The sequence below is a fragment of the Oncorhynchus gorbuscha genome, linkage group LG06, assembly GCF_021184085.1.
Source record: "Oncorhynchus gorbuscha isolate QuinsamMale2020 ecotype Even-year linkage group LG06, OgorEven_v1.0, whole genome shotgun sequence".
NCBI lineage: Eukaryota > Metazoa > Chordata > Actinopteri > Salmoniformes > Salmonidae > Oncorhynchus > Oncorhynchus gorbuscha.
This window is the reverse complement of record NC_060178.1, coordinates 74,617,997-74,640,084: the sequence shown is the minus strand read 5'-3', so window position 1 is coordinate 74,640,084 and position 22,088 is coordinate 74,617,997. Positions and strand designations below refer to the sequence as shown.

At 43.2% G+C, this 22,088-nt stretch overlaps 1 protein-coding gene across 1 annotated transcript in view; it reads left to right on the top strand.

Moving 5' to 3' along the window:
- Nucleotides 1-15,840, top strand: part of LOC124038322 (zinc transporter 6-like) — a 92,428-nt gene extending 76,588 nt beyond the window's left edge. Inside the window, exons 10-15 of the mRNA XM_046354055.1 lie at nt 679-727; nt 9,634-9,753; nt 10,707-10,809; nt 11,509-11,556; nt 13,970-14,038; nt 14,680-15,840. Of these exons, the coding sequence (XP_046210011.1) occupies nt 679-727; nt 9,634-9,753; nt 10,707-10,809; nt 11,509-11,556; nt 13,970-14,038; nt 14,680-15,246 (956 nt within the window). The 3' untranslated portion in view covers nt 15,247-15,840. The remainder of the gene's footprint in view (nt 1-678; nt 728-9,633; nt 9,754-10,706; nt 10,810-11,508; nt 11,557-13,969; nt 14,039-14,679) is intronic.
- Nucleotides 15,841-22,088: the final 6,248 nt, after the last annotated feature.

Below are 22,088 nucleotides of genomic sequence, written 5' to 3'. Positions count from 1 at the left end.
ACAAATTAGAGCATAAGACTATGTCCTGTCCCCTTTGCCACACCAGAGTCTCTTTCAGAGAATATTGCCGTACAGAATCTGGACCAAACATTTAGCTTTGCTTTGCAAATTTGGATGTTCTGTGTCCTGTCATCTCAGAGTCAGGGAGAGACCTGTTCAAGGAGAGCAAACACGCATACACAAACACCCCAAAACTCCTGGTGTGGTCAGGCTTATGTGGGGGAGTGAAAATTGGATTTGGGGAAGGCTTTTTTGTAGTCTCTCTCAATGCCTCTCTCACTTATCTGCCTAAACCACAGTAAACTAGCCAATATGGGCTGAGAGGTTTGCTCTGTAGCCATTTGTGTTTAAACGTCACAGATGGCAGTGGGATACTCTAAAATCATATATGTGCCCTCCCCTGGTCAGTCGTCTGTGATTGTAACCCATCCTCTGGGGTGGACAGCTGAGGACACACTCTGCTTGCTGATCAAATGGCACTCTGGCTCCTGTTACTGCCACAACAATGGCCACTATGGAGGAAGATATATGGGAACAGACTGCAGATAAGGGCTGCTAGAGTGATGCTCTCTCACTGTGTTGATGTGTGTAATTCTGACCCCTGTCTTCTGTCTTCTCTCTCTTTTTTTCCCCTCCATCCCTCACTCTCTCTCCCCCTCCCCACCATCCTCCCAACAGCTGCCAGCACCAGTTGGCTCCAGGAGCATGTCGCAGACCTGAGTCGAAGGTAAGATCCTCTTTCAATGAGTCATCCTGCTGTATTGATCCTCCTTGTTTTCCCCCTGTAGTCCAGAAGTGGACAGTTTCCCTCCCAAGCATCCCTCAGGAAGTGTATGCACCACATTGTATCTGTGTAATGTGATTAGCAGTCTGTTCCAATCAAACTGAGGCTAAAGGGTAAATAGACACACAGAACTACCCTACGCCTTGCCTTGACCCTTTTCTCCGCATTTTCTCCAGATGAAGTCCTGCGACTAGTGAGGTCCGGTCACCCAACAACCTGTCCGCTCAACCCTATCCCCTCCTCCCTTCTCCATAGTATCTCTGGAGACCTTCCCACTTCCCTCAACTCATCCCTGACCACTGACTGCATCCCCTGACTACAAAATGGCCCGAATCGATCCCCTCCTAAACAAACACTTGACTCCTGACGTCAAAAACTACAGACCTTTATTTTCTTTCCAAAACACTTGAGCGTACTGTCTCTGACCAACTCTCTTGCCATCTTTCTCAGAATGATCTTCTTGACCCTAACCAGACGTGTCCCTCAACAGAGACTGCTCTTCTCTGTGTTACGGAGGCTCTCCGCACTGCCAAAGCTGACTCTCTATCCTCTGTTCTCATCCTCCTACATCTATCCGCTGCCTTCGACACTGTAAACCGTCATATCCTCCTCTTCACGCTCTCAGGGCTGGGCGTCTCAGGCTCTGCACACTCTTGGATTGCATCGTACCTGGCAGGCCATTCCTACCAGGTGATGTGGAAACAATCTGTGTCTGCACCACGTGCTCTCACTACTGGTGTCCCCCAAGGCTCAGTTCTAGGCCCTCTCTATACACCAAGTCACTCGGCTCTGTCATCCTCGCATGGTCTCTGCGATCATTGCTATTTGGATGACACTCAACTACTTTTCTCCTTCCCCGTTCTGACACCCAGGTGGCGACACGCATCTCTGCGTGCCTGGCATATATCTCCGCTTGGATGTCGGCCCACCACCTCGAGCACAACAACACGGAGCTGCACTTCCTCCCGTAGAATGCCTGCCCGCTTCAAGACCTCTCCATCACGGTTGACAACTCCACGGTGTCCCCCTCCCATAGTACAAAGAACCTTGGACAACACTGTTGTTCTCTGCAAACATTAAAGCAGTGACTCACTCTTGCAGGTTCATGCTTTACAACATCCGTAGATTACGATCCTACCTCACACAGTAAGTGGTGCACGTCCGAATCCAGGCACTTATCTCCTGTCTGAACTACTGCATCTCGCTGTTGGCTGGGCTCTCCGCTTGTGCCACCAAACCCCTGCAACTTATCCAGAACGCTGCAGCCCGCCTGATGTTTAAGCTCTCTCATGTCACCCCACTTCTCCACACACTCCACTGCCTTCCAGTCGAAGCTCGCATCCACTACAAAGCTCGCATCCACTACAACTTTCCTACGGAACAGTAAGAGGGACTACCCCTTCCTACCTTCAGGCTATACTCAAACCCTACACCCCAACCCAAGCACTCAATTCCGCCACCTTTGGTCTCTTGGCTCTCCCAACCCTACGAGAGGGCAGACCCACAGCCCAGTCCAAGCTCTTCTCTGTCCTGGCATCCCAATGGTGGGACCAGCTTCCCCCTGAAGCCAGGAGAGCAGGGTTCCTGCCCATTTTCTGAAAACATCTGAAACCCTACTTCTTCAAATATTAAAAAGAAATAATCCCACAGCATCTGTCTTGCACCCCCTTTCATGAACTAACACTCGCACTTGTCCCCCCCCCTCACCTTTACTAGCGCTGACTTTGCTGTAAGCTACTTTATTGAGGAAAAATGTGCTTACTATGAATGTGATATGCGGGTGTCCGTCCCACTTAGCTGTCTTAAGATGAATGTACTCTGTAAGTCGCTCTGGATAAGAGCATCTGCTAAATGACTAAAACATTTCAAAATGTCAAATATGACATGGGGTGTAGTAGTATATTTTTTCAGCAAGATGTTAGGGAGTGGCTTTTTCAGGGAAACATATTGGCTTAATCGATTGAGCTTCTTGGAATTATTGTAAGGTATCTGGACAGCAAGGGCCGGTCTCATGTAATTTCCAATGGATGACAATGACCCCCTCTGGCGAAACCTGCCTGTAGAGGTCAGATGTGAAACTCTTATCTTCCCTTTCACCTCCTCCGTATAGTGCTGTGTGCCCTTGCCCTGGGGTTAAGACCTGATGGATACTCTCAGGTCAGCCACTTCCTGGCCCTCACCCCTGGAGACCCTGTGCAGGGCTGGGGAGAGGCTTGTCAGTGAAACTCCACCCCTCTTCCCTCATATAGTAGCTTCCAGGATGATGAATCGCCTCACTTGTTTTGTCTGAATAATGGATGTTGGTGGGTTTTGTTTCAGTCCAGAGTGTTGAGATCACTTTGCACCTCTACTTTCTCTGCTGGTGCCCCGGTCTGGATTATGCCACTCAGGAAGTGGAATATGACAAAAGGCTGAGTCATGTTTGGAGTTGGAGGACTCATTGAAAAATAACCCTCCCGTACCTCCTAATGGGTTATGTGAATGAGCTGCTGAGGGTCATGTTAAACAAGCCTCTAACTCATTGCAGGTCCAGCTATATTTTGCTTTCCATTATGCAGGCGTTCCCTCATAGCTATAACACCCTGATCTGAAATAATATACCAGTAGCACTCTATGAAACAAAACTAGACCTAAATAAGATTGATTCTCATCTATTCTAAAACCCTAAATATTATTGAAGTGGCTTTCTGTCGCATTCCATCCTGAATAGTAAAAGGCACGTACAATCCCACCCACTCTCCAGGTCACCTAGGGCAAAAGCACCTAATATACAGTTGAACAAATTTATTGAAAATTCAATTACAGAAATATATCATTTACATAACTATCCACACCCCTGAATCAATACATGTTAGAATCACCTTTGGCAGCCATTACAGCTGTGAGTCTTTCTGGGTAAGTCTGTAAGAGCTTTGCACACCTGTATTGTACATTATTTGTACATTCTTTTTCAAATTCTTAAAGCTCTGTCAAGGTGGTTGTTAGCATCTAGACAGCCATTTTCAGGTCTTGCCATAGATTTTGAAGCCGATTTGAAGTCAAAACTGTAATTAGGCCACTTATGAACATTCAATGTCGTCTTGGAAAGAAACTCCAGTGTATATTTGGCCTTGTGTTTTAGGTTATTGTCCTGCTGGAAGGTGAATTTGTATCCCACTGTCTGTTGGAAAGCAGACGGAACCAGGTTTTCCTCTAGGATTTTGCCTGTGCTTATAGCTCTATACCGTTTCTTTTTTTTAAATCCCTAGTTCTTGCAGATGACAAGTATACCCAAAACATGATGCTGCCACCACCCAGCTTTTAAATATGAAGAGTGGTACTAAGTGATATATTGTTAGATTTTCCCTAAACATAACACTTTGTATTCAGGTCATGAAAGTACATTTATTTGCCAAATTTTTTGCAGTTTTACTTTAGCGTACTTTTGCAAAAAGGATGCATTGAATATTTTTATTCTGTACAGGCTTCTTTCTTTGCACACTGTCATTTAGGTTAGAATTGTGGAGTAATTACAGTGTTGTTGATCCATCCTCAGTTTTCTCCTCTCACCGCCATTGAACTCTGTAACTGTTTTAAAGTCACCATTAGCTTCATGGTGAAATCTCTGAGCGGTTTTCCTTCCTCTCCAACATCTGAGTTCGGAAGGATTTGAGGAGTTTCTCCCATTCTTCTCTGCAGAACCTCTCAAGCTCTGTCAGGTTGGATCGGGAGTGTCGCTGAAAAGTTATTTTCAGGTCTCTCCAGAGATGTTCGATCAGGTTCAAGTCTAGGCTCTGGTCAAGCCACCTAAGGACATTCCGAGACTTGTCCCAAAGCCACTCCTTTGTTGTCTTGTCTGTGTGCTTAGGGTTGTTATTCTGTTGGAAGGTGAACCTTCGCCCCAGTCTGAGGTCCTGAGTGCTCTGGAGCAGGTTTTCATCAAGGATCTCTGTACTTTGCTCCGTTCATCTTTCCCTCAATCCTGACTAGTCTCCCAGTCCCTGCCACTGAAAAACATGTGCACACCATGATGCTCCCTCCACCATGCTTCACCGTAGGTATGGTGCCAGGTGTCTTCCAGACGTGACGCTTGGCGTTCAGACCAAACAGTTTAATCTTGGTTTCATCAGACCAGATAATCTTATTTCTCATGGTCTGAGTCCTTTAGGTGTCTTTTGGCAAATTCCAAGAGGGCTGTCATGTGCCTTTTACTGAGGAGTGGTTTTTGTCTGGCCACTGTACTATAAAGGCCTGATTGGTGGAGTGCTGCAGAGATGGTTGTCCTTCTGGAAGGTTCTCACATCTCCACAGAGGAACTCTGGAGCTCTGTCAGAGTGACCATTGGGTTCTTGGTCATCTCCCTGACCAAGGCCCTTCTCCCCCGATTGCTAAGTTTGGCCGGGCGGCCAGATCTAGGGAGAGGCTTGGTAGTTCCAAACGTCTTCCATTTAAGAATGATGGAGGGTTCTGTGTTCTTGGGCACCTTCAATGCTGCGCACACATTTTGGTACCTTTCCCCAGATCTTTGCCTTGACAAAATCCTATCTCTGAGCTCTACGGACAATTATTTCACCTCATGGCTTGTTTTTTTTCTTCTTTGAAGTGCACTGTCAACTGTGGGACCTTATATGGACAGGTGTGTGCTTTTCCAAATCATGTCCAATCAATTCAATTTACCACAGGTAGAATCCAATCAAGTTGTCATTATGGGGTGTTGTGTGTAGATTAATGAGAGGGGGGGGGACTATTTAATCAGTTTTAGAATAAGGCTGTAATGTAACAAAATGTGGGAAAGTCAAGGGGTCTGAATACTTTCCGAATGCACTGTACACCATCCAAAGTGTAATTAACTTCACCGTTCTCAAAGGGATATTCAATGTCTGCTTTTTTATTTCTACCCATCTACCAATAGGTGCCCTTCTTTGCGAGGCATTGGAAAATGTCTCTGGTCTTTGTTCTTGAATCTGTTTTTGAAGTTCACTCCTTGACTGAGGGACCTTAAAGATAATTGAACAGAGATTAAGTAGTCATTAAAAAATCCTGTTAAACACTTATTGCACACAGTGAGTCCATGAAACTTATGTGATTTTAAAGCACATTTTTACTTATTTAGGCTTGACATAACAAAGGAGTTGATTACGTATTGATACTATTATTAATAAAACTTTTTGTAAAAATGTCTAAAAACATAATTCCACTTTGACATTATGGGGTACGTTGTGTATGCCAGTGACACAAAATCTAAATTGAATCACTTTTAAATTCAGGCTGTTTTACACAACAAAATGTGTGAAAAGTCCAGGGGTGTGGATACTTTCTGAAGGCACTGTATGACAGAGTAAAGTTCTGATAGTTCTGAATAGAAGGCACAGTGGACAGGATGTCCCGGACTACTTTGACTCATTGTTTCATTATCTGCTTTAATCGTGTCATCCGTGCCTCTGGGCCTCACCACCCTCCCTGATGTTTGGTGGGTAGACATTATATAACCCTCGGAGCTAGTCCACTGTGTACTATTATTTGGGCAACAGCGTTTAGCCTGTATTTATAGCCGACCGACATCATATCAAGTGTTTGTATGTCTCACCGTAATCCCACAATTTCTGTCTCCAGTGGGTGGTATTATGCAAACTGTCACTCTGGAACAAAGCTCCCTCTATACACACAGTGTTCTCTCTCGCTCTCTCTAGGCAGCGCCGGACGCACAGACTGTGCAGACAGACGGTCGTGGAATCACACGACCCTGTCCCTAGTACTCAAATTATATCAATGCAGTGGGGAGATTTAGGAGATTATTGGGATTGTAAATCCTGCTTCCCCCCCCCCCCCCCGCCCCAATGTTGGCTTCAAATTAAGTGACCGGAGGTCGGGCTTCTTTAGGTTAATGGGTTTTCTTTTCTTTTTTTAAAGATAATGCCTCTTTTTTTTATTGTGTCCTTGTTGGACATCAGTGGACTAGTATCCATGCATGTTTAATAAGAGGTTGACAATGGACAGGGATGCAGTTTAAAAACACTATATAGAATTCATCTTCTCAGTATTTATCTAATCATGACCTATTTCAAATAATATTATGCCAAGATCTGAATACATCACTGCAGATAAAAAAAACAGGGCTAAATGTCCTGATTTAACACTGGCTAAATGTCCTGATTTAACACTGGCTAAATGTGAGTGAACTCATTGCCCTCTACTCCCCCTACAGATGATGATGAGTATGATGTGTGGTCTCAAACACTGCGATCCCCAGAGTTGACAGCACATCCATTCATATCATCATGTTTACTCTGATGGGTTACACCTCCTAATGCACTGCATTAACATCTCTGATTAAACACAAATAACTGATCTGTAAAGCACTGCCTCATCACCACACAACTAAGATCCAGAGGGGGTTCAACTCACTATAGGGATCTCGTTTTTCTTTTTGTGAAATGAGAGCAATGTATTTATTTTAGTCACATGCTGAAAAGCGACACACATGAATGCTTAATTGTACATGAATTGTATCACAACGGCATAATGAACGGCTAGCCATTTGAATTAGATCAGACATTGGTCATTTATGAACAGGACGAAGCACATCCCAAAAATATAATTGATCTAAAAACACACCACGTAGAGAACACGGGATGAATGCATACATCCATCTGTCTGTAAAATAATACATTGAAGTGTTGGTGCCCAAGAATATACACTACATGGTCAAAGTATGTGGACACCTGCTCAACGAACATCTCATTCCAAAATCATGGGCATTAATATGGAGTTGGTCCCCCTTTGCTGCTATAACAGCCTCAACTCTTCAGGGAAGGCTTTCCACTAGATGTTGGAACATTGGTGCGGGGACTTGCTTCCATTAAGCCACAAGAGCATTAGTGAGGTCGGACACTGTTGGGCGATTAGGCCTGGCTCGCAGTCTGCGTTTCAATTCATCCCAAAGGTGTTCGATGGGGTTCAGGTCAGGGCTCTGTGCAGGCCAGTCAAGTTCTTCCACACCGATCTCAACAAACCATTTCTGTATGGACCTTGCTTTGTGCACAGGGGCATTGTCCTGCCGAAACTGAGATTTCCCTTCACTGGAACTAAGGGGCCTAGCCAGAACCACGAAAAACAGCCCCAGACCATTATTCCTCGTCCACCAAACTTTACAGTTGGCACTATGCATTGGGGCAGGTAGCGTTCTCCTGGCATCCGCCAACCCAGATTTGTTAATTGGATTGCCAGATGGTGAAGTGTGATTCATCACTCCAGAGAACTCGTTTCCACTGCTCCAGCGTCCAATGGCGGCGAGCTTTACACCACTCCAGCCGATGCTTGGCATTGTGCATGGTGATCTTAGACTTGTGTGTGGCTGCTCGGCCATGGAAACCTCTTTCATGAAGCTCCCGACTAACAGTTATTTTGCCAATGTTGCTTCCTGAGGTAGTTTGGAACTTGGTAGTGAGTGTTGCAACCGAGGACAGATGTTTTTTTATGCGCTCGGCAGTCCCATTCTGTGAGCTTGAGTGGCCTACCACTTCGCAGCTGATCCATTGTTGCTCCTAGCTGTTTCCAATTCACAATAACAGCACTTACAGTTGACCGGGGTAGTTCTTGCAGGGCAGAAATTTGCCAAACTGACTTGTTGTGAAGTTGGCATCCTATGACGGTACCACGTTGAAAGTCACTGAGCTCTTCAGTAAGGCCATTTTACTGTCAATGTTTGTCTATGGAGACTGCATGGCGGTGTGCACGATTTTTATACACCTGTCAGAAACGGGTTTGGTTAAAATAACGGAATCCACTAATTTGACGGTGTGTCCACATACCTTTGTGTATGTATATTGTGTATTAGTGTTTCATATTTCATAAATTCTAACATCAGTTAAAAAAAAATGTTTCTTCCACTTTTACAATAGAGTATTTTGTGTAGATTGTTGATGAAAAATGGCATTCATTTTAATCCCACTTTGTAACACAACAACATGTGGAAAAAGTCAAGAAGATGTGAATACTTTCTGAACACACATTGAACAACACAGCAGCTTTTCAGCATGTTTTGTTATTTCCTTATAACCAAAAGTCGATGAAGAACGTTTGTTTTCCAAAATGTGTGGTCGTGGTCGAGGGGAATTCTTTCATATGACATGAATACCGACTCGGAGTATCAACAATGTATGACAGCCATCGTCGATGGTGACGGCAGTGTAATGTTACTAACAATGGTTTAGCAATGGTTTAGTACAAGCATTTCGCTACACTCGCAATAATATCTGCTAACCATGTGTATTTGACCAATGATTTGAGCATATTTAAATTTGACTGCACCTCTGTGGAGTCTGGCAGCGCAGTGAGCACACCAGCCACCTGAACATCTGATCAAACTGGCTGTAATAAAGCCTTTTGTGGGGAAAAACTCATTCTCATTGGCTGTGCCTGGCTACCCAGTGGGTGGGCTCCCCAAGGGGGCTATGCCCTCCTAGGCCTACCCATGGCTGTACCCCTGCCCAGTCATGTGAAATCCATAGATTAGGGCCTAATGAATTTGTTTCAATTGACTGATTTCCTTATATGAACTGTAACTCAGTAAAATCATTTAAATGTTTTGCATTTATATTTGTGTCTAGTAGATTGTTATTACAATCACTTAGTCTCAGCATTATTAATATTTAAACTTAAAAAGATGTGTATATTACAGGTGCTTTCTGTGAGTCCCTGTCTTGGATTGTTTGTGTGATTTCTTTGGTTGCCCTTTGGTAATGTGTGTTGTCACTTTGGTAATGTGTGTTGTCACAGTAACTCTAACAAGTTTAGACACGTTTGGAGCATCACCGCAGGGCTGAATGGCTCAGTATAGTAATTGTATTTTTGTGTTTGTATGTTTTCAGCCTGTGTGGGATTATCCCTGGTCTCAGCAGTGTCCTTCTGCCTCGTATGAATCCCTTTGTCTTAATCAACGTGGCCGGAGCTCTCTCACTCTGCATCACCTACATGCTCATTGAGATCAAGTAAGTCCTCCCCTCCGACATGGTGTAATGGAATTAGTTAGTGGATTCGGGGAAGTTATAAATCAATATTGTTGAGGAATAATGTGTACTCTGAATTGTGTTCCCACAAAGCCCTCATTATCGACCTGATGTGTGTTTGGCATCCCTCTTGTTACTTATCAACCTCCATGATAACTGTTGACATAGAGATGGGACGATAAACCGAAAATTATCGACACCGACCACTTATCGTGGGCATTTGCTGATATCGCTCATAATGATAAGTTGCCTATACTAGAGAAATGTGAACTTTGAAATTAAATAAGTCTGCTTATATGGAAATGGCCTTGTACCAGCCGCTCATAGGGCAGGAGCCAAAAGCTAGTCTATCGCACGGCCTTACCCTCAATCTATCTCCTTAATGCGGCAGGTATTAAGGACTGTGGGCGGCAGGTAGCCTAGTGTTTAGAGTGTTGGGCCACTAACCGAAAGGGTGCTGGATCGAATCCCGAGCAGACAAGGTAGAAATCTGTCGTTGTGCCCCTGAACATGCATTTTCCCTGGTAGGCCGTCATTGTAAAAAATAATTTGTTCTTAACTGACTTGCCTAGTTAAATAAAGGTTAATTTAAAAATGCTGAGTGCCAAGCAGTGACTCGTCAGGTGCCATTTTTACAGTCTTATACAGTATGACTTGGCCAGGGATCGAACTCACAGCCTTCCAATCTCAAAGTGGACACTAACCACGACTGTGTTGGTGATTGTTACATGGATGATGTTATATGGATGATTGTGAATACCGTTATGGTGTACATGGATGTTATAAACGTATCGTTATGATAATTCAGTCAGTTTATTGTGATATGGATTTTTGTCCATGTCTCCCAGCTCTATCCTGACAGCTATATGCTCCTAACTTTATAACGTACTAATAGTATCTATTATGAAGTACCTGATGATTCTCTCTCTCTCTAGTAATTACAATGCCGTGGACACCGTTTCGGCGGTGGCCATCGGCCTCATGATCTTTGGCACCATGTATCCTATGAGTGTGTACAGCGGGAAGGTGCTCCTTCAGGTAGGCTATTCAAACATGTCCACAGTCTAAATTGAACTGGATCATTGATTCTCTGTAGGATGTGATGTGGATCGCACAACTTTACTGTAACTCAACTCAACACTGTAAACTCTTGGAATGACTGAGTTATGTTCTGTCCGGATTATGTTTGTTTTACAGTGGTTCTTCCTATAAAAGTTGCAGCACGTCATTTAAGTGTCAGCCATTGTTGCCAGAATGACACAATTTACCACCATCTACCACAAACGGTCGTGGCATAAGCTCAAAACTTTTAAAGGAAGAAGCACTGTTGGGGCTGCAGGTAGCCTAGTGGTTAGAGCGCTGGGCCAGTTACCGAAAGGTTGCTGGATTGAATCCCAGAGCTGACAAGGTAAAAATCTGTCGCTCTGCCCCTGAACACGGCTGTTCCCCAGGTAGGCCGTCATTGTACATGAGAATTTGTTCTCAACTGACTTGCCTAGTTAAATAAATACATTAGCCTAGTGGTTAGCATGTAGCAGCAGTCAAGCTTTCAAGATATTGGACTTTTAAGAAACAACGGCCACATCATCATGATGATGCAGGAGACATTTTGGGACTGCATCAACAGTGGACTAATGAAAGAAATACTAAAATAGTTTTCCTGTGGATTTTCTGGAGCACTGTGTTTTGAACAGAGGCACTGGTGACTCACACCTGGCTGTGTTCTGTTCTCTTTAGACCACTCCCTCCCATGTCATCGGTCAGCTTGACAAACTGCTCAGAGAGGTAAGAGCACTCAAGTGGGGGTGATGTTTTTGTTTAATTAACTATTGAAATAGGATGGGAGGTCAATTTAAGGACGGTTTTAACTAGGTGGTATACAGCTACGGAAGTTACTTTTTTGTAGCTGGTTAGTAGAACTTAGGCAACGGGTCTGAAGAATTAACGTAGCAAGTTAGGTGAATTAGGAAAGGGGTTAGCTAAAATGCTCTCCTAACCTGCTACAAAAAGTGACTTCCGGTCATAGTTGTACTCCATCTAGACAAAAGCAATGAGGACAACCCTAGTGAATTGTGGAGAGGAGATAATCCTAACAATAAAGGGAAAGGGGATACCTAGTCAGTTGTACAACTGAATGCATTCAACTGAAATGTGTCTTCCGCTTTTAACCCAGCCGCTCTGAATCAGAGAGGTACGGGGGGCTGCCTTAATTGACATCCACGTCATCGGCACAACAAAGTGTAATGTAATGTCCAAATGGAGCTAAAGTTAGACATGAAATACAATGTTAATAACGAGGCATATGAAGTGGAAAACATGTGAATTATTTACATAATACGGGATATTTACACAGTGATCAAACCGTTCACAGAAAATATTTAAATAATGATTTTGATGGTCCAACAACCCTGGAGTTGTTTGGCTCCATGGTTGTGGAGGGCAACGTGCTGGAAGCCGAATGGGAACCTCTCATCTTTGCTCCTAATGGCAATCAGTGATGCGTTTGCTGAGGGTTGTCCTCTTTTGACCTCTTTCCTATATTTAAAGCACGTTGCACTCGCTAAATAAGGCAGTTTAAATGTGTACCATGTGTATTGAAGCCAATTTTTGTTTCTGTGCTTTATATGTATATATTATTGAAGTGTATTTCACAGTGTGCAACAACTTGCAATGATTCCCTAACATGTTTTAAAATATATTGTGCCCCTTGGGATCCTATTGTGCCACTCTAGCAATATTATAACTAGAGCCAGTTATATTTTTTTCAGACCATTGGCATTGACTGGGACTGGTCACACGGTCAGGTTATACTGGTTCCCTCGTGGCAGAGACTCTGTTAGACCCCTACAGAGATTGTGGCGCGGTCTGCATTTTTCATGATGCGGTCAGATCCCGCAGGTTATTTGGAAACATACGTCTTTCTGCTTTGTTTGCCTTCCTATTGTATTAAAAGCACCTCTTTGTCGCGTTTTTCACACACCCTCAGAATTTCGCTGATTCAAGTTCAGTAGCCTTCCTCTCCTAGTTGGGTGTGCGAGATCATGTGCGCCACTGGTTTCAGTGAAGTAGAGTAGGCTGCCTATGCATGGGCAGAGAATCACGTGGCTAAAGCCCAACTGATATTTTTTTGGGTCCAATACTGATTCCAATTTTTTTTTTGTGTGACAAAACATCTGCAGCTATATCTTCCCGTTGTTTCACTCCAGGGAAATTAAATCTATATAGCATTTTAAAAAACTATCGGCCGATTTTAATATCGGACTCTACACGTTGCAGGTATCTTTCCAAAGGAAATTAATTTCAATATGATTAGGCTATAATTTACTACAGTGTCTGTAAAGTAATATTGATAATGGAAAGAAGTGTAGGGCCCTCAATCAACGTGAGTCCAGGTGCAATCAAAAAAATATATAATTGAAAAGGCGCAATGTATGCATAGGCTACCATCGTGAGTGAGCATTACGCCTTTTCCATAAATATGAATTACCCATTTATTTGTCTCTGCCTGCAAATCGTCCTGCTCCTAAAGGTAGGCTACATCCTATATGCAAAACGTAGATCAAGAAAAAGTGCAAGTGTCCGCGCTCATCATTTTTGCTGCTTCAGGTTCAGTATCCATATGTGCAAGATCAGGTGGGCATGTGGTCTCAATTAAATAGAGAAGGTTATAGCCTATGCATGTGTGGAGAATGATGGGGCAGTTATCATTTCCAAGGAAATGTACTTCCTAAATCTGATTTATACGATAGTTTACTACATTGCCTTGAAATAAGTACTGATCACCCATATGTCCCATCTGAAAATTGTCTCCTGCTCCTTAAAGGTAGGCTATAAAATGTAGCTCAAGAGAAAGTGCAAGTGTTCACACTGCTCTCTTCAAACTCCATCTAGCCTGTTGGTTGATATAGCCCAGGAATACCTACCATTAGCCTAATATAATGGGCCATGTGACGTAAGAATCTTAGGTATTTTTGCACATTTTGATACTGCCTATAGGATGCAGAATTGCTGGGACCATGGCTGGCAAGTAAGCCGCGTCACATACGCCTAAAATAACATTGCGGGACTGCGGTTGGGTTCGGGACCAGTTATTGCAGGAGCGGGTGGGAGTCAGACAGAAAGCCAGCGGGAGCGGGCAGGAGCAGACCTCTAGACTGTATGTACGTATGTGTGTAAAACTGTACTTGTCTTCCATCAGGTCTCCACTCTGGATGGGGTCCTGGAGGTCCGTAACGAACACTTCTGGACGGTGGGCTTTGGCTCTCTGGTACGTCATCATCGTTCTGTCCATGCTGTCTCCTCATTATACCCAGCAGACTCCTAGCGTAATGCGTCACGCTCTGTTTGCTCTGCCTCTAGGAGAAGCAAGGCCATGTTCCTTGATTCCCATTGTGAAGACAGAGTAGTCACACAAAAAAGATGACAGTAGTCATGTCGTACTCCAATACAGGGAATATGGCATAAAGACAGAAATGCAGTCATTCGGGTTTCATTGAAACGCCTGAGATGTAAATTATTCAGACTGTGGCTCTAACAATGTTGCTTCACGTAGAATGACTTAAATACAGATTCTGTCTGTTCTACTGCTACATTAAATCTCATTCAATGAAATAACACTTATTTGCACTCTGCATAATAGCAGTATAATGTAATGGTAACATTACGCAATTACAGCATCACTGCTGTCATATCGATAAATAGACCAGCTTCTTGGCTGCACTCGTAAATTCCTGTGTAGACTAAGTTTATACAGTGGTGTTGCTGCTGTGCTCAGTTGTTGTCACACTGTTCTCTCCAGATTGTATGACCTAGTAGAGCAAGAGGGAGAGAAAGGGAGAGAGAGAATGTGGAATAAACACGCAGACTGACACTTTAACTCCTTGTCTCCTCCACCGGCTTTGTGTGCAGGCTGGCTCTGTCCATGTTCGAATACGCCGGGATGCCAATGAGCAGATGGTGCTGGCCCATGTGACCAACCGCCTCTTCCCCCTCGTGTCCACGCTGACGGTTCAGATTTTCAAGGATGACTGGATCCGGCCTTCCCTCATGGCCGGAGTGCTCCCAGCCGGCACACTCAGTCCCTCTGACCACGGGGGCCTGTCTAGCTTTGTCCCCCCTTCCCCCAAATCCTCTGAGGACATGGACCGGCTCACCTCCACCCCATCCAAACTCAGCAGCCCACCGCCAGAGTTCTCCTTCAACACCCCAGGGAGGCATGTCCAGCCCATGGTGCTTCCCAGCACCCAGCCCCAGAGGCCCTACAGCATGGGCCTCAACTACGGAGCCTCCCCCTACACCAACATGCTCAATCAAAACCTAGCCCGGCCAGGGAGTGAGCTGGGGATGGGTATGAACCTGGGAATGGGTGTAGGGATGCCTTCATCACAACAAGGTTTCAGAACTGCCTTAGGCGCAGCGCCACAGCGATTTGGAATCAACCCTCTCCCATCACAGTACAGCCAGTACAGACCCTGATGTTTAGAACAAAAGGTATAGAAGTGGGATATTCAGAGAGAGAATATATTATGGTATTTATTTTGATGGGACCAGGACATACATTCTGACCTTTGGTGGATTTTCTATATTTTTTTGTACTATTCTTCAAAAAGCAAATGAGTTTGAAATTAACTGTAGGCATGTGTTCTGTATATGATATGCCAGTTAACATTTTTCTTCTGATTGAGAATCGTGGAAGAGCTCTATGGCTTTTGTGTGCTTTAAACCATTCATTGACTTTCGTACTCATAGGACTTGAATGTTTGATTACATTAACTATTATTCCCTTGGTAAATGGTCATCAAAAGATGGTCAGCTCAGCCGTTCCTACCTGCAGTAATATTTGTAGGTAGAAAACGGTGAACTAATGCAGGGTCAATACATAATGGGGTAATTAGACTTATGTTTTGCCCCATAACTGCTGCATTAAAGGCATCACTTTGTTAAACTAATGTTTCTTAATGCCAACCTCATTGTGAAGGAGCGATCTGTATGTATTTTCACCTTTAATGGAAAACAAAAACTGTAATTTTCCGTTTCAGTATAGTCTGCAATAAATTAAATGCAAATGTACTATACTTGCCCTATTATTTGTCACTAACTTTATAGGTCAATGTCTATTGAAAGACTCTCCAATGAGTTTGGCGACACAGCGTGGGACATGAATTATCCTAGGCATATAGGCCTGTCTGGATCGGAGTTTGGGTATAAGAAATGAGGTAGGCCTACGTAAATGTTGCAACATAATATCCTGACCGAAACTTTAAGACGTTGAGTAAAAAAAAACACCCTGGGCTACCTGAAAGTGTTGTTGAGAGCAAATGTTGAATAGTGAAGAGGACCATAAAGAAAATGGATGTGTGAGATGAGTGTTTAATTTAAAAATCTGATTTGTATTTCATTCATTTAATTCATGTTGATAGTAATTCATGCCTCCCAGGTGACGCAGCGGTCTAAGGCACTGCAATGCAGTGCTAGAGCGTCACTACAGACCCAGGTTCGATCTCGTGCTGTATCACAATTGGCCCAGTGTTGTCCGGATTAGGGGAGGGTTAGGCTGGGGTGGGGCTTTACTTGGCTCATCCCGCTCTAGCGACTCCTTGAGGCAGACCGGGTGCCTGCAGGCTGACCTCTGTCAGATGAACGGTGTTTCCTTCGACACATTGGTGTGGCTGACTTCTGTGTTAAGCAGGCGGGTGTTAAGAAGCTCGGTTTGGCAGGTCATGTTTCAAAGAACGCATGACTCGACCTTTGCCTCCTGAACACGTTGGGGAGTTGCAGCAATGAGGCAATATCAAAATTGGGGAGAAAGAGGGTAAAATACTACTACAACAACAACAAAAAATTAATGCATACATATAGTACCAGTCAAACGTTTGGACACAGGGTTTTTCTTTATTTTTTATATTTTCTACGTTGTAGAATAATAGTGACAACATCAAAACTATGAAATAACACATATTGAACCATGTAGTTACCAAAAAAGTGTTAAACAAATACAAATAGATCTTAGATTCTTCAAAGTAGCCACCCTTTTCCCCGATGACAGCTTTGCACACTCTTGGCATTCTTTCAACCAGCTTCACCTTGAAGGAGTTCCCACATATGATGAGCCCTTGTTGGCTGCTTTTCCTTCACTCTGCGTTACAACTCATCCCAAACCATCTCAATTGGGTTGAGGTCAAGTGATTGTGGAGGCCAGGTCATCTGATGCAGAACTCCATCACTCTCCTTCTTGGTCAAATAGCCCTTACACAGCCTGGAGGTGTGTTGGGTCATTATCAAATGATAGTTCCACTAAGCACAAACCATATGGGATGGCGTATTGCTGCAGAATGCTATGGTAGCCATGCTGGTTAAGTGTGCCTTCAATTCTAAATAAATCACGTGACAGTGTCACCAGCAAAGCACCCCCACACCATCTCACCACCTCTTCCATGCTTCACGGTGGGAACCACACATCCAGAGATCAGCCGTCGCCTACTCTGCGTCTCACAAAGACACGGCTGTTAGAACCAAAAATCTCAAATGTGGACTCATCAGACCAAAGGACCATTGCTCGTGTTTCTTGGCCCAATCAAGTCTCTTCTTATTGCTGTCCTTTAGTAGTGGTTTCTTTGCAGCAATTCGACCATGGAGGCCTGATTCACGCAGTGTCCTCTGAACAGTTGATGTTGAGATGCCTGTTACTTTTACTCTGTGAAGCTTTTTTGGGGCTGCAATTTCTGAGGCTGGTAAAACTGCTGAAGAGAATACGTTCATTAGAAGTAACTCTGGGTCTTCCTTTCCTTTAGCGGTCCTCATGAGAGCCAGTTTCATCATAGCGCTTGGTGGTATTTGCGACTGCACTTGAAGAAACTTTAAAAGTTCTTGACATTTTCCAGATTGACTGACCTTCACGTCTAAAAGTAATGATGGACTGTCATTTCTCTTTGCTTATTTGAGCTGTTCTTGCCATAATATGGACTTGGGCTTTTACCAAATAGGGCTATCTTCTGAATACCACCCCTACCTTGTCACAACACAACTGATTCAGAAGGAAAGAAATTCCACAAATTAACTTTTTACAAGGCATACCTTCTTTTAATTGAAATGCATTCCAGGTGACTACCTCCATGAAGCTGGTTGAGAGAATGCCAAGAGTGTGCGCAAAGCTGTCATCAAGGCAAAGGGTGGCTACTTTGAAGAATCTCATATAAAATATATTTTGATTTGTTTAACACTTTCTTGGTTACTAAATGATTCCATTTGTGTTATTTCATAATTTATGTCTTCACTATTACTCTATAATGTAGATTTTTTTTTTTTTAAATAAAGACCCTGGAATGACCGGTTGTGTATGTACAGTTGAAGTCGTAATTATACATACACTTACATTGGAGTCATTAAAACACGTTTTTCAACCACTCCACAAATATCTTGTTAACGAACTATAGTTTTGGCAAATCGGTAAGGAGATCTACTTTGTGCATGACGCAAGTAATTTTTCCAACAATTGTTTATAGACAGATTATTTCACTTCTAACTCACTGTATCACAATTTCAGTGGGTCAGAAGTTTACATACAATAAGTCGACTGCCTTTTTAAACAGCTTAAAAATTCCAGAAAATTATGACATGGCTTTAGAAGTTTCTGATAGGCTAATTGACATCATTTGAGTCATTTGGAGGTGTACCTGTGGATGTATTTCAAGGCCTACCTTCAAACTCAGTGCCTCTTTGCTTGACATCATGGGAAAATCAAAAGAAATCAGCCAAGACCTCAACAAGTCTGGTTCATCCTTGGGAGCAATTTCCAAACACCTGAAGGTACCACGTTCATCTGTACAAACCATAGTATGCAAGTATAAACACCATGGGACCACGCAGCCGTCATACCGCTCAGGAAGGAGACGCGTTCTGTCTCCTAGAGATGAACGTACTTTCGTGCGGAAAGTGCAAATCAATCCCAGAGCAACAGCAAAGGACCTTGTGAAGACGCTGGAGGAAACGGGTACAAAAGCATCTATATCCACAGTAAAACGAGTCCTATATCGACAAAACCTGAAAGGCCGCTCAGCAAGGAAGAAAAGCCACTGCTCCAAAAAGGCATAAAAAAGCCAGACTACGGTTTGCAACTGCACATGGGGACAAAGATTGTACTTTTTGGAGAAATGCCCTCTGGTCTGATGAAACCAAAAAATAACTGTTTGGCCATAATGACCATCCTTATGTTTGGAGGAAAAAGGGGGAGGCTTGCAAGCCGAAGAACACCATCCCAACCGTGAAGCACGGGGGTGGCAGCATCATGTTGTGGGGGTGCTTTGCTGCAGGAGGGACTGGTGCACTTCACAAAATAAATGGCATCAATAGGGAGGTAAAAGTACGTGGATATATTGAAGCAACATCTGAAGACATGAGTCAGGAAGTTAAAGCTTTGTCGCAAATGGGTCTTCCAAATGGACAATGACCCCAAGCATTCTTCCAAAGATGTGGCAAAATGGCTTAAGAACAACAAAGTCAAGGTATTGGAGTGGCCATCACAAAGCCCTGACCTCAAGCCTATAGAACATTTGTGGGCCGAACTGGAAAAGTGTGTGCGAGCAAGGAGGCCTACAAACCTGACTCAGTTACTCCAGCTCTGTCAGGAGGAATGGGCCAAAATGCACCCAACTTATTGTGGGAAGCTTGTGGAAGGCTACCCAAAACGTTTGACCCAAGTTAAACAATTTAAAGGAAATGCTACCAAATACTAATTGAGTGTATGTAAACTTCTGGCCCACTGGGAATGCGATGAAAGATGTAAAAGCTGAAATAAATCATTCTCTCTACTATTGTTCTGACAGTTCACATTCTGAAAATAAAGTGGTGATCCTAAATGACCTAAAAACAGGGTGTTTTTACTAGGATTCAATGTCAGGAATTGTGAAAAACTGAGTTTTTAAATGTAAACTTCCGACTTTAACTGTATATATATATATAAAATACTGTGTCTTCGGAAAGTATTAAGACTGCTTAAATTGTGTGTTTCATTCCAGTATATATTAACACACCTAATTAGTTGAATCAGGTGTGTTAGTAGGCTTAGACAGGGGGTGTAGGAAGGCCTCTGACATGTTTAAAAACTGTTTTTAAATGCTTATTTCTAGTGACTTTTGAGAAAAGAATATAGACAAATCTTAACTTACAAATCAGCAAATTTACAAGGCTAAGGGGGGGGGGGGGGGCTTGTAGAGGTTGTACTATGAACACACCTGCTTCAACGAATAAGCCTGACCTTGATTAGTTGGGCTGGAAAAATAAAGCCTGAATGCCCTGGGGGTTCCAATGATCAGATTTGTAGAACATTGCTCTAGATAACATTCCAGTAGAGTGATGGCCAACATTACCTATGTTCTTTAGGAAACCCCTTAGTTTACAAAGGCAGGCAAGTTCTGATATATATTTTTTAATTTGCCAATAGCACTGAAAAAGATCTGATGTGAAACGATCTGGTGTGATTGGTCAAAAGACTGATTAGTAGAAAAAAATATTACAGCTGGGCTGCCTGTGTAAACACAGTCTTAGACCACTTAGAACCACTTACTCAGACTGTAGTTTTATCCTAAAATCTCCTTATTGGATGACTCATTCAGTAGCTAAACAGTACTGGAAGTTATATCCTCAGTGCTGCTTGGAAAGCAACTGACTAGGCTGTTTTCCAATGGATCATTTGCACAGTTGTAAAGTGATTATTCTGTCAGGCCAGAATACAGACCATATACAGAGCATCCTCGAAGCAGCAACACCTAAGGCTACATTTATTTTGCTCTAAATGCCTGACTCTAGATGCTTGAGGTGGCATATTGCCTAGCGGTTAGAGCATTGGGCCAGCAAAGATTGCTGATTTGAATACCCGAGCCAACAAGGTGAAAAATCTGTCGATATGCCCTTGAGCAAGGCACTTAACTCTAATTTGCTACAGTGGTGCCATACTACCATGGCTGACCCTGTAAAACAACACATTTCACTGCACCTATCCAGTGTACACTGGATACAACTCAAAATTATAGCGTGACTATTTCATAGGTCTCATATGTTTTGTTTTTATTCCAGTCTTTATGAAATCACATTAAAATTGTATCTTGGTTTATCAGATCAATTTCTCACACATAATGCCTCCAGTTGCAATTATTTTTATAAGAGTGATTTTTAATTGGAGTTCGATTCTGGTAATGGTTCTTTGGTATATTGTCTGAGGATGTGTGTGTGTCCATATTCATTATATATTTCTGAATTGTCATGATTTACTTCACACTTATCAGTGAAATTTGCCCTTTGTCAAGTATTAATTGTTTAGGCCACTGCAGCTCTCAAGTGGCACAGATCGACTGAATGACTATATAGATGATTTATTCTGTTCTGTGCCATTTCTGTTTAGTAGAAGTATTTATTGGGATACCCAATTAGCCACTGTCTTTCCTAGGGTCCAAACAGGAAACAAAACAAAAATACATAATACTATATAATCTCCTGCTGCCTCACGAAAGAGGAGATGGCTTCTGCCCTATGAGCCGTTCTGGTTCGCACAAGCCAAGGATTCGTGCAAGGCCACCCACCTACATAATACAATAAATACAGAATTACAATAAAAGATATATAAAAATGGCTGTCTCTTCGCAGTACCCATTGTGCCGTAAGGTGTTCTTTTATCAATTTTTTGTATCTGTTTTTATTGCTAGTTTGAGTAACCTAAGGTAGCAGAGTTCCATGTAGTCATGGCTCTTTAATACTGTGTGTTTCCCAGCCTCTGTTCTGGACCTGGGGACTGTGAAGAGACCTCTGATTGTATGTCTTGTGTTGTGTCCGAACTGTGTGCCAGCTGCTTGAATGGTTCCAAATCAATTTGTCAGCGAATGTCTGACATCTAAATACAGGGTTGATGAGATTTTCGATGTATTGATTCCATGGCACATGGTGGGTTGAGTGGTTTGCTGATGTCAACGTTGTGAACAAAGTGCCCCATGGTGGGGTTATGGTATGGGCAGGCATAAGCTACGGACAACGAACACAATTGCATTTTATCAATGGCAATTTGAATGAGGCACATTGTCGTACCATTCATCTGCCGCCATCACCTCGTGTTTCAGCATGATAATGCAGAGCCCCATGTCGCAAGGATCTGTACACAATTCCTGGAAGCTGAAAATCACAGTTCTTCCATGACCTTCATACTCTCCAGACATGTCACCCACTGAGCATGTTTGGGATGTTCTGGATCGACGTGTACAACAGCATGTTCCAGTTCCTACCAATATCCAGCAACTTCCCAAAGCCATTGAAGAGGTGTGGGACAACATTCC